The sequence below is a fragment of the Rattus norvegicus genome, chromosome 3 (genome assembly GCF_021556685.1).
Source record: "Rattus norvegicus strain SHRSP/BbbUtx chromosome 3, alternate assembly SHRSP_T2T, whole genome shotgun sequence".
Classification (NCBI taxonomy): domain Eukaryota; kingdom Metazoa; phylum Chordata; class Mammalia; order Rodentia; family Muridae; genus Rattus; species Rattus norvegicus.
The window spans coordinates 72,426,307-72,439,810 of NC_141536.1; the positions used below are offsets into that span (position 1 = coordinate 72,426,307).

A 13,504-nucleotide genomic window follows, 5' to 3' on the forward strand; every position below is an offset into this window, starting at 1 on the left:
TTTTTATGTGTGCTATCAAGCTGCTAGTGTATGCTTTCTTCATTTTTTTTTTTTTGTTTTTTTTTTTGCAGGCACTCAGAGCTATGAGTTTTCCTCTTAGAACTTCTTTTATTTTGTGGCATAAGCTTATGTATGAAGTGCCTTCATTTTCATTATATTCTAAAAAGTCCTTAATTTCTTTTTTTATTTCTTCATTGACCAAGTAACCAAGTAATCATTGAGCAGAGTGTTGTTCAACTTCCCTGTTTATGGGCTTTCTGTCGTTTTTGTTGTTATTGAAGATCAGTCTTATTCCATGGTGATCTGATAAGATGCATGGCATTATTTCAATCTTCTTGTTTCTGTTGAGACTTGTTTTGTGATCAACTATATGGTCAGTTTTGGAGAAGGTACAATGAGGTACTAAGAAGAAGGTATATTATTTTGTTTTAAGATTACATGTTCTATAGATCATTAAATTGTTAAATCCACTTGGTTCATAACTTCTGTTAATTTCTCTGTGTCTCTCTTTATTTTCTATTTTCATCATCTGTCCATTGCTGAGAGTGGGGTGTTGAAGTCTCCTGCTATTATCGTGTTAGGTACAATGTGTGCTTTGAGCTTTAGTAAGATTTCTTTTATGAGTATAGGTTCCCTTTCGTTTGGAGCATAGATATTGAAGATTGAGAGGTTATCTTGGTGGATTTTTTCTTTGATGAATATGAAGTGTCCTTCCTTATCTTTTTTGATAACTTTTAGTTGAAAGCTGATTTTATTCGATATTAGAATGGCTATTTCAGCTTGTTTCTTGGGGTCATTTGCTTGGAGAATTGTTTTCCAGACTTTGACTTAGAGGTAGTGTCTGTCTTTGTCAATGCAGTGTGTTTCCTGTATGCAGAAAAATGCTGGGTCCTCTTTATATATCCAGTCTGTTAGTCTGTGTCTTTTTATTGGGGAGTTGAGTCAGGTAATGTTAAGAAATATTAAGTAGTAGTGAGTTGTTTACTGTGTTTTTTTTTTGTTTTTGTTGTTGCTGTTGTTATTAGAGGTGGAATTATGTTTGTGTGGCTCTGTTCTTTTGTGTTTGTTATAAGAAGATTACTTTGTTTTTTTGCTTTCTCCAGGTTGTAGTTTCCCTCCTTGTGTTGGAATTTTCCATCTATTGTAAGACTGGATTTATGGAAAGAGATTGTGTAAGTTTGGTTTCGTCATGATTATCTTGGTTTCCCCATCCATGTTATTTGAGAGTTTTGCTGGATGTAGTAGCCTGGGCTGACATTTCTTTTCTCTTAGGGTCTGTATGACATCTATCCAGGATATTCTGGCTTTCATAGTCTCTTGTGAGAAGCCAGAGACTTCTTATGGCTTCTTGTATGTTCATGGGCATCTCTTTCTTTACTTCAGGGAAGTTTTCTTATATAATTTTGTTCAAGATATTTACTGGCCCTTTAATTTGGGAGTCTTAGTTCTCTTCTACACCTTTTATCCTTATATTTGGTTTTCTCATTTTGTCCTGGATTTCCTGAATGTTTTGGATTAGGAGTTGTTTGTGTTTTACATTTTATTTGATGGTTTTGTCAATGTTTTCTATGGTATCTTCTGCCCCTGAGTTTCTCTCTTCTTTCTCTTGTATTCTGTTGGTGATGCTTGGGTCTATGACTCCTGATCTCTTTCCTAGATTTTCTATCTCCAGGGTTGTCTCCCTTTGTGTTTTCTTTATAGTTTCTATCTTCATATCTAGATACTGGATGTTTTTGTTCAATTCTTTCATCTGCTCAGTGGTGTTTTTCTGTAATTCTTTAAGGGATTTTTTTGTTTCCTCTTTTAAGGGTTTCTACTTGTTTACATGTGTTGTCCTGTATTTACTTAATTGAGTTATTTATGTCTTTCTTAAATTCTTCTATCTTCATCATGAGATGTGGTTTTAAATCCAAATATTGCTTTTTCAGTGTATTTGGATATCCAGTATTTGCTTTGGTGGTAGAACTGGCCTCTGATGATGCCAAATACTCTTGTTTTTTTTTTTTTTTTTTTTTTTTTTTTTTTTATTAACTTGAGTATTTCTATTCCCTTTCCCAGTTTCCAGGCAAACATCCCCCTGCCCCCTCCCCTTCCTTATGGGTGTTCCCCTCCCCACCCTCCCCCCATTGCCGCCCTCCCCCCAACAGTCTAGTTCACTGGGGGTTCAGTCTTAGCAGGACCCAGGGCTTCCCCTTCCACTGGTGCTCTTACTAGGATATTCATTGCTACCTATGAGGTCAGAGTCCAGGGTCAGTCCATGTATAGTCTTTAGGTAGTGGCTTAGTCCCTGGAAGCTCTGGTTGCTTGGTTTTTGTTGCTTAAATTCCTGCCCTTTCCTCTCACCATCAGGTTGTCTCTAGTGTTAGCATATCTTGCTGTCTCTGACAGTGGCTTGACCCTCCTATAAGCCTATGTTCCAGCACTTCTTATGACCAACTTTCCTCCCCTGGAACCTGGTACAGAGAGCTGTGGGACCTGGTCAGCTCAGGGCTCCAGGCTGAAACCAGAGGTATCCTGTCCCAGACTGCTCCTGAGTTTGTGTGTCCTGAGGGCTCAAGGCATGTCCCTTGAAGCAGAAGTGATGTTCTTACCTCTGCTGTTAGGTGTGCCAGTGCTCCTTGTGTCTGGCTTTCAGCTCTGGGCGCAGGCAGAGACCTGAAGGATCGGCTCCATGACTGCTCCTAGGTTCCTGTGAACAGACAGACTAGGAGGGTCCCTCTTGGGCCAGTATGTGCGCAGAAGTGACGGTCTCTCCCCTGAGCTCTCAGGGTTGTCCACACTTCTGAGATTCCAGCTCACTCCCCCATGGGATTTTTGTAGAGAGCTGTGGGATCCGGTCAGCATTGAGCACAGGCAGAAACTGGAACTGTCTGTCCCAGACTGCTCCTGGATTTGTGTGTCCTGATGGCTCTAGGCTGCTCCCTCAGAGCAGAAGTGGTGGTCTTATCTCTACTTTCAGGTAAGTCAGTGCTCCTTGTAACTGGCTTTCAGTCTAACAACAGTACTTATAAAATGAAATTTGATGTTAAATGTTATATTCTTTGATCCTGTAGACATCATGTATATCTGATTACAAAGTATCTGCTACTCAGTTACTTCTGATAGCATAATCAAGACTAAAACCTATTCAAATGATGGTGATTATAATGATGATGATGATGATAATGATATTTGACTGCTATAATTTTTAAATTACATATAAATAAGGACATAGTGGTCTACATAGTCTTATATATCTAAGATGAAACCTTCTTCCAAGTCTCCTATTTATACTAGCAAATTATTTAAACTGAAGTCTTTTTTTTTCTGATCCAATTGATAAGATATAATTGCCCACCTAAACATACACATCCTGTACACATCCGTCCCTTAAGAATATTCATAACAACCTGTAAATACACAGAGTGGGATCTTAACGTCAGCCTCCATGTTCTCTGTGGCTTCTCCTGCCATCTCCTTAGTCTCCTGTCTCCTTCCATCCCAGTCTCCTCCTCTCCCCTCTAATTTTTCTCCCACTCATCCTTCCTTCTCATCCATGACAGGCCTCGTTCTATCTCGTACCTGCCTTTACCTGTATGACATCCTACATTTCACCCTTTTTGTCTAATTAAAAAAAATTTCTCTCAAATATAAGCTGAGCACAACTATTATCATTTTATAATTAAAAGCATAAAATATATCTAACACCCAGTCCAAAACTTTATCAGTTAAACAGAAAATTTAGTTATCCATTCCAGCTAAAGAAAGGCTTAAAATCTATGTTATATCCTGGCTAGCTTATATACTATCTGATAACTATCTAATAAAATATGTATTTTCAGAGTTAAACAGCCTGATAGGCTATGAGACTATTGTCAGTCTTCAACCCTGTCAGAAATCTGAGAATGACCAATTATCTATAAACATAGGAAGTTTAACACGACTTCCAGAACTGAGAGGTTGTAGAGACAAATCTCCACTAGCATAGTCCTCTGTAGACAACATGTGAGCTCAAGTCTTCAGCTTCTGGCCCAAATCAACTGACAGACTCTTGAAGTGCAGAAATCTTGAAGGGCTGATAATTCTGGCTTGGCAAAATTATCAGTCTGCATAAGGTATCCCTTTTGGACAGTATTAGTCTGCAGGTGAAACAGGCAGTTTTGTCCAATGGCCGCCTAGCCACAAAGGATTGCCTCACCTGGAGGCAGAGATGCTCAATTTCTTCATTAAATCTGCCAAAGGGGAACTGTTAGGAGCAGGTGTCTTAACAAAAGATAAACAACTTTAAATCTCATATTTTGTGGATTTCTGAAGTTTTTGAAAACCACCTATCCATATAAGGTAATCTGGACTGTTGTCTGTTAACTATCTTAATATATTATCTTGAAAGCACTCTAACAGTTAAACTTAGAGCCATGAATTTGCTATTTGGCCCTCAACTCACATGTATAATCAGTTCAGAAGTTTGTAATGGCATCAATAGAAGGACTGGCTCTCAACCTTATACTTTTAAACTATTTTAACAAATAAATTCTATACCAAAGCAAAAATATGATTTGTTTAGTTACCAAATGAGATTATGACTGTACAACTCAATCTAGCTAATCCTCCCTATTAAATTACAACCATTTCTAGATTTCTCATAAAACAACCTTAGAATAACCGCTTTCAGCCCCCCAAAAGTCCAGGGAATGGGAGCGATGACTCTTCTATAACTTCAAGTTGTACATGGTCGTTGAGATATCCTTAGGGGTAAGAGATAGGAAGAGTAAAGCAAATGCTGTAGCCAGATGTGTCCTGACTGGACCCAGCTGAAAGTCCTTGAGACCAGGAATCCAAGCAGACACACTGCAAAATACAACTCTCAAGACAAAAGTTTAGAATCGAAATCTCTTTTTGTTTGATTCTCTTGAATCTAGTTTTTCAGGCGGTCTCCCTCTCTCAAATCTGATCAATATGACTCAGTGAGGTTTCCAGGGCGTAATCACACTTTTTTTTCTTTTCTTTTCTTTTTCTTTTTCTTTCTTTTTTTTTTTTTTTTTTTTTTTTTTTTTTTTTTTTTTTTTTGGAGCTGGGGACCGAACCCAGGGCCTTGCACTTGCTAGGCAAGCACTCTACCACTGAGTTAAATCCCCAACCCCATAATCACACTTTTTAAAAACACAAAAACAAACCTTTTTTCCCCAGAATACTGTGCTCCTTAGTCTGTAACCAGAAAAGCTGTATCGTGTACTCTCTCCCAGAGTAATAATATAACCATAAAACTCAAAGTCACACCCGTTATGAAGATTAAACAATTTTAAAATAGGAAGTAAGCCAAACAATAGTGTATGAGCCTGGTAGGCTTTTGTACTCTGTCATATCAGGAAATGAACCCAAAATTCCTGTGGAGCCCACGTTAAGAGAATCTGAGTCTCCTGTTGTGGTAAATATCAAAACCACAAACCCTCGCTAGCCGGCATCAACAAACCATATGGCCTTTAGCAGGGTAATTCATAAAACAAACTAAACACTTTCTATCAATTCCAATAAGCAACTTATCAAACCAGGACTTTAGCCCAAAATATATCAATCTGTTAAGCTCTTTACCTGGAGCCACAGATTTTTACTTAACCTTAATAACTTGTAAATATCACAATACTCTACCTGGAGTCAGTGACTAATTTTCCCTATCTAAGTTCTGAACCGTGGGTGAAAATCCCCATGTGATTCTGGTAATCTCTGTACCCTCTTCTTAAAAACAAATTTAATTCACCTTTTAACAATACCTGTCATTAAGAAGCAGCCTGTCTGACTAGGATTTCGACCCAAAATTCCCATGGAGCCCATGTTAGAAGGAATATGAGTATCCTGAAAGACTTTCTTTAAAAAACAGCTTTTGTCTCTAACTCTGAGTTGTAACTACTTATCACACAGCAGGGGACCTACAGCCGCCAGCCCAGGCTGTTTCTGTTTGTTTAAATCCCCCCCCCCCCCCCCCCGCACTTGAAACATCACATGACTCAACATGTCACTGGCCTCCTCTTAGAAATTAAAACTTTCTCTCAACTCTTAGGATTACTAGTGGATTCTCCCAGCATGTTGGCTCGCCATTTGTTGTTGCAAAATTATTAAAAAAAAAAAAGGCTGTCTTTTATCCCCCACTAGGTCTGGCACCACAGTGCCCCAAGATACCTGATAGATCTCTTGCCAGAAACACACATCCCAACTCCGTGGCAGCCCAGTGTCTCTGGCCACTACACACTCTCTTAAACTTAAATTGCTACATGAAAGAACACACAACACAATAACCTCTGATCCAATTGATAAGATATAATTGCCCACCTAAACATACACATCCTGTATGAGGCATTTTCTCAATAGAGTCTCTTCTCAAGTGACTCTAGCCTGTGTCAGGTTGATGTTAACACCTACCCAGCACACCAAGGAAACTATTTGGGGGGAAACATTCTGAGTTCCACTTGGGCTTTGTGTCTCTCAATTTCTTCTTGTCCCATATAAATTGTATACCAGACATATTTAACCCATCCTGAAGTCTTAATACCCAAAGAACCCATAGGAAGTCTTACCAAATGAAAAATGACCTCACATTTTATTTTACACAAATGCCATTTTCCCATTCTTTGAGCTTTTTAATGATTTTATGAAATTTACAATCTTTTCTTTCAATTTCTTTACCTGTGTACAATATTCTCTCAAATTAGTTACTCATTACTATACTATTTATGATGTCATTTCACTTTTTGGCATTTTTAATTATATAATTTTTATAATTGCATAATTTCATACTACATATTTTTATTGGCTATTTTATTTATTTACATTTCAAATGTCATCCCATTTCCACTCCACAAGCCCCATCCCCTCCCCTTTCCTCTTGTTTCTGTGAGGGTTTCCCCGATATAATATACACCCCCATTCCTCAACTAACGTCTTCACTGCAACCCTCTTCTGACCTTATATTCTTTCTTTTTTTCTATTTTTGATAGTGAAAGACCCCTGGAGCTGGGAAACCCTCACTCAAGTCTCAGGATGACACGACCATCCAAGAACTCATGAGAGACCATCCTTGCTGTAAAAACATGAGATTTATTAATAGGAAGCAGTGCACTGGGGTCGAGACTCGTATCTCACGCAGGGGCAGAGGAGTTTGACCACCAGTAGCTAAGAGAAGGGGAATTTAAAGGAAGAAACCACAACCCAAAGGGATAGGAAGGGCGTCATTGGAAAATGTCAAGAATACCAGTGAAAAATCAAAAGGCGGAACTTCCTGTTTGTCAAGATTGTTCTTTAAGATTTTAATATAACTTTATGGTCAGTTATTTTCTGGGAGAGATTTGCCAAACCAGCTGGTGTAATCATCAGTTCCATGGTCATTCAAATTCCTGGAACAGAGTCACTGAACTGGCTAACCTACATTTTTGGCTCTACTCTGTTTGCTGGGGGGTCTGAATTTTTCCTGGTTCTTCAATAGAGCATCAAACCACCAACAATTATATCTCCTCAGCTAGTCCTACAAGCTCCTTGTTCTCTGCCAGATGTTGAATAACTTGATCTTATATAAACAACTACACTGTTGTGAATAAATGACTGAATGGGTCCTGTCATGTCCACAAGACATCATTTTGTCCATGTGTACCCTAAAGTCCAACTCCAATACCTTTTACCTTTTCGTAATATTCCCTGAGACTTAGAAGGGCTGGGTATAATGTAGAGGTACCATTTATTGTGAACAATTTTTCGATGCAAATGTTTCTATCTATTCATGTAGTAGCTATATATTTTACTAAAAATTAAAAATGGATTGTTTTTACAAAAAAAACACAACTGATATGAATAAGTTTGGCTATCTGTACATTTTTTCTAGATTTTTATGAAATCCTTGATGATATGTTGAAGTAACAATGTTCTTATGATAACATTTAGTAATGCCTTATTTGAGGGCATAAAGAGTGCTGCATTTTATTTTATATTATTTTGTTTTTGCTATATTTTATTTGAAGGTAGTAAACAACTTAGAGTGATATGTTGGAAACATATTAGTGTTGGGTAAAGTCTTGGAGAAACACTTCATAGGACATTGGATCTTAATTGAAACCATTAACTTGAGGGACGCCTAGAATCCTGACAAGTATGATTTGGCAAGATTTGGTGGTGGTACTTCCAGAGTACACAGGTCATGGAGACTTTGGCTTTTACAACTGTTAATTAAGCCATTGACAGTCTCATGCTTCAGTGAATAGACTGTTTAAAGCATGTAAGCCTTCTAGGATATGGTCCTTGTTCCATAGAAGTTGGTGACCTGGGAATTATCTCTAACATAAATTTCGTGCTTTGCCACTTATCTGGCCTCTTTGCTACCTGTTAGCCATAAACACTTACCTCAACTTTTCAATTCTTCTGAACAGAAAAAAAATCTAAAATGGTGGGCAAAATAATTCATCCTCTCTGATATTGTTATTACCATTTACATTGTCACATTAACAGAAAGTTGTATTAATACCACACTCTAAACTTGAAAGAAAAAAATATTTCTTCCATTTTGAAATATTTTCAGCCAGGTAAAGTTTAAACACAAAGCTATGGATCATAGAGTCCCAGACTCCTCAGCTACTACACTGACAATGACTAACCAATTGTTTAACATGTGTAGAATTATCAATGTTTTCACAAAAGCTCAAGCAGTATTTCAATTGTTAGGAGAAACATCAGTTTAGATTGAAAATTAAATATTTTAATGACAGATACAAATGTGTGCTCTTTTTCTTCTTTGGAAATTAACACACATTTCAACTCATTTTTACCCCAAATATATTTTGTGTGTTTTTTTTAACTTATGACTTGGACTTCCCAAATATGTAATAAGTCTGAAAATACATACATACATATATATATATATATAATAAATATATGTACATATATATATGTGTGTGTGTGTATTTATACATGTATGTGTGTGCTTGTATAAAAAATACACTACTTCTAGGTAATGATGTCTTACAACTCCAATGATACTACTAAAATGTTAGATTTTCTTGCACTGTATGTTTCTTATGATCGCAGTTTGTGAAAGTGATACTGATAACTCATATTATGCTCCATCTGTGAGAAATTTTTAAACTCTAAAACTCTATTGAATGTTGAATACTAAGAAAAAAAATCAAACCCCTGAACAATTGTAAAATTGCCAACTATATTTTTGTTCATCAAAATGTTGCTCAAGCTTTCAGAACTCATAAGAAAAAAAATTTGGCATGTGTGTGTGTGTGTGTGTGTGTGTGTGTGTGTGTGTGTGTGTGTGTATGTATCTATGAGAAAGTAGTTAATGCAAATCTCCCTACTAATCAAAAAAGATTAGTAGGGAGAAAGAATGTTTGTCTTTGGTGTAACCATTGTTGCGACATGTATATGACAGCTATTTTTCCCAGGTTTAGAGAACATGTTGGAGGAGAAGTAAAACTAACTATAGCTGGACATGGGAGAAGAGAGGAGCAAAAATATTTTCTGGATAGGAGAGGAACTCATTAACTGAGAGCAATAGTGGATGCCTACATTCAGTATTTCAGCAGAAAGAAAAGAGATGTCTATGCACTCCCAGAATATGGTAAGAAGATATTGAACTTTATGATTGAGTGAGGAAAATGATCTTTTTCTGTTGTCAATCAACCATGATCCAGGCAATGGCTACATAACCATGAATATTCCAGGTCAAACAAATGGACTTGATGTTCTATGAAAAGTAGAGCAGATGGAAGTGAAGAGCAGAGGAAGGAATGGATGTGAAGTCAAGAAAAATGTATTATATACACATGAGGAATTCGAAAAATTGTGAAGTAAATGTCAAAAATAGGAAAAGAAATCATGAACTATCTTTTTTTGGGGGGAGTGCAACTAACTTTTGTGAATATTTTAAAAATGGGAGAAATGGGAAGGAAGAATTGCTTGTGAATCTCACAGAGGGTTTTTAATAAGTAATGATGAAAGGAAGTCAGAGGGAAAAACTGAGGGACTACATGACAGAACTTATATTTAATAGATACAGAGGCTTGTGACTATGGCTGTCAAAAATGTCCTTTAAAACCTACATCAATTGGAATTATTTGACCATCATAAAGAATAAGTAATAAGAGTTTGTATCATTGTAGTGACAAACCTGACCAAATGGTTTGCTCATGTGACAATTACTTTGTAGAAGGAATGTGGAAGGTTTTCCAGATTTATTCTTTAAAATCCCTAGCATGCTCCAACTAAACATAAACAAATGTGCTATGTTGAATGTGGAAGAGAGGAACTATGGCATAAATATGAACACTAAACATTCCATTTAAAAAGATGATACCATAGATTGGCATTTTTATAATGACAAAGAATGTTGTGTCAGCAAAACTTCACACCATGCCCAGAAACTGACATTTCAAGGATTAAAACATAGTTATTGAAAAATCCACCAAGTCCAGATAATATATAGCAGGTTGGATTACATGAACAAATGATCTGAGAAGGCTCTCTGCATAGTCGTAACTGGAAACAAAGAGGTTCTATGGAAACCTCATGATTGGAGATATTAGCAATACAGAATATCTAGTGAAGAACAATGAAAGCGCTGAATCTATCTAGCTCAAGGGAGGATACATAAACTTCTGGGAGATGCAACTGACTTTTCAAAGGAATATAGGTGAAGCATTTGATTTACTTTGGCTGAGCTTCAGTATTAACTTGGTCTGTATTTTTCTTGGTATGTGGTTGCTTTAGAATTTAGAAATTTATTCTGTAACTTCTTTATATTTGAAATAGGTAACGACTCATATTTTACATATGATTACAGCTAAGAGAACAGAATTTTGAAAAACGTTGGGACTGTTAACAATAAAGAACTTTTAGAGAATATTTCATAAGCCTGTTCATTATGAGACAGTCGTGGGCCCATGTGGAAAATGGCATGAATGTTCTGCTAAGATGTCTGGCAGGTCTCACGGGTTTGAAAATCGGTGGCCAGCAAAAGTATCTATTTGCACAGCTAAAGGTCTTTTCTCATAAATGTATGGCATGTAGCTTGGGTGACACTGCATTACACTGAGGTTATAACCCATCCCTAATTAGAAATCTGTTTGTTTCCTGGCTATTGTTATTCAGGCGGCTAGCACAGCAGGACCTTACTGCCACAACAAAACAGTCTATTCTCTCTCTGTCTCTCTCTCTCTGTCTCTCTCTCTGTCTCTCTCTCTCTCTCTCTGTCTCTGTCTCTGTCTCTCTCTCTCTGTCACACACACACACAAACACACACACACATACACTGTGTGTGTTTTGTTATTTATGAATAAAATAAGTAAATCTCTTCTTAAAGTACTTTTTGTGGTTATTACAACCTCAATTGGGGAAAAGAGGGAAAATTATGGATACCTTGTTCAGAAGCAAATTTTATTTGAAGACTCTCAGAAACACGGCTCAGCATTCAGCTGTTTAAATCTGTGATTTAATATTTCCAGCTAGGAAACTTTTCCTTCATACATGATCCTTATGAGATTTGATCCCAAGTCTTGTTTTCAGTTGTATTTTCAGAATAATGATGAATCATTTAAGTGTCCCTATAATTAACATGTTTCATACGCACTGGACATATTTTAAACATTCTTCTATTACCCATTCAATAAAGATTAGTATGAATGAAGTGAAAAAACCTCAGAGTATAATTGTATATAATTTATATGTATACTATATATATGCATAATTTTATTTCTATATATATCTTTTTAGGATAATTAAGTGACATTCATAGGATTCTAGAATTCATCTGCAGATTTAAAAAACTTAACAATAAATTAAAGAATAAATTTAATTTTCATAATGGAAGTATTGTGAACTGGTATCATTTATTTTTTTTTTATTGAAAAAGATTCTTCTTTCATAGAACATATCCTGACCACACTCCCATTCCATTCTCCCCACCTCTTCACCATTATCTCATCCCCCAGATTCACTCACATCTGTTTTCTCTTCAGAAAAGAGCAGGCCTTCAATAGACAACAACCAAATAGGACAAAACAAGATACAATAAGACAAGGAAAAACCCCTCCAACAAACCAATATGGGAAAAAGAATCCCAAGACCAGGCAAAGGAGTTAGAGCTATACTTCTTCCATTGTTAGGAGTTGCACAAAGACACCAGACAAAGAAGTCATAACACATGTACAGATGATATTCTAGAAAGCAGTCTAGTGAAGAAAGTGAAATATGTCATACAAACAATGCAATTATTTTAAACACATTTTGCTTCTTATTCTTTGGAGTGCATCTTTCACATCTTTATTCCTCAAACTATAAATCAGAGGATTCAGCATGGGGATTACAAGTGTATAAAAAAGGGAAGTCACTTTATCTTGATCTAGGGAATAGGAAGAACTTGGCCAGAAATACATGAAGAGCATAGTTCCTTGAAAAATTGCAACTGCAGTCAAGTGTGATGTACAGGTAGAAAAAGCCTTTATCCTCCCAGCAGCAGAGCTGATCTTCAAGACTGATGAGATGATGTAACAATATGAAATAAGCACTCCAGAGATGGTGCTCAGTTCAATGAAACCAAACACGGTGAATATGACTAACACATTGACCTGTGTATCTGAACAAGACAGTACTAACACTGGAGGAATATCACAGAAGAAATGATTAATCTCATTAGACCCACAGAAGCATAAGTGGAATGTCAATGTTGTATGTATCAAAGCATCTGCTAATGCCACAGAATAAACACCAATCAATAATTGGAAGCACACTTTCCTGGACATATCTACTACATACATTAGGGGGTTACTAATGGCCTTATATCGATCAAATGCCATCACTGCCAGAAGCACACACTCGGCATCTATGAATATACAGAAAGTGAAGAACTGCATAGCACAGCCAAGAAAAGGAATAGACCTCCTGTTCTTGGACAGGAGGTCTACAAGCATCTTGGGACCAACTGCAGTGGAATAGCAAAGATCAGAGAAAGAAAGATGGCTGAGAAAAAAGTACATTGGTGTGTGGAGCTGGGTATCCATTCTGATTAAAATGATCATTCCAACATTTGTCAGCAGATTCGTGAGATAAACAACTAGAAACATAATGAATAAAAATACTTTTACCTCGGGGTTATTTGTAATTCCCAAAAGGAGAAATTCTGTCAATGAGGAGCAATTCCCGTTATCCATGAGTTTTTTGGTTTTGTTCTAAAAATTTACAAAAGTCACAATACAATAATAATTTAGTGTTCATTTTTACTTGTCAAGTACAGAACAGTATTTAATATAACTAAGCCTTACATTATTTAGTCCTTCAGGAAATTTTTATAAATCCTTAAAACATTTTGAAAACCATGTATTAATCAGCACAGCAATTTTATAAGAGCAAGGAGCAGAAAGTTCGTAATCTTTGTATCTATATGTTCATGTATTTGTTCAGTACAATATTGCTTGCTCTCTTACACTTTTTATTAAGCAGTATATTTAAATATATAGAACATGCTTCCATATCTGACATGCTGTAG

General features: G+C 36.5%; 1 protein-coding gene across 1 annotated transcript; it reads right to left on the reverse strand.

Moving 5' to 3' along the window:
- Positions 1 to 12,230: 12,230 nt before the first annotated feature.
- Or5w15 (olfactory receptor family 5 subfamily W member 15) lies at positions 12,231 to 13,169 on the reverse strand. Its single transcript, NM_001000661.1, is given in 1 exon segment — positions 12,231 to 13,169. A coding segment is annotated over 1 exon segment (939 nt).
- Positions 13,170 to 13,504: the final 335 nt, after the last annotated feature.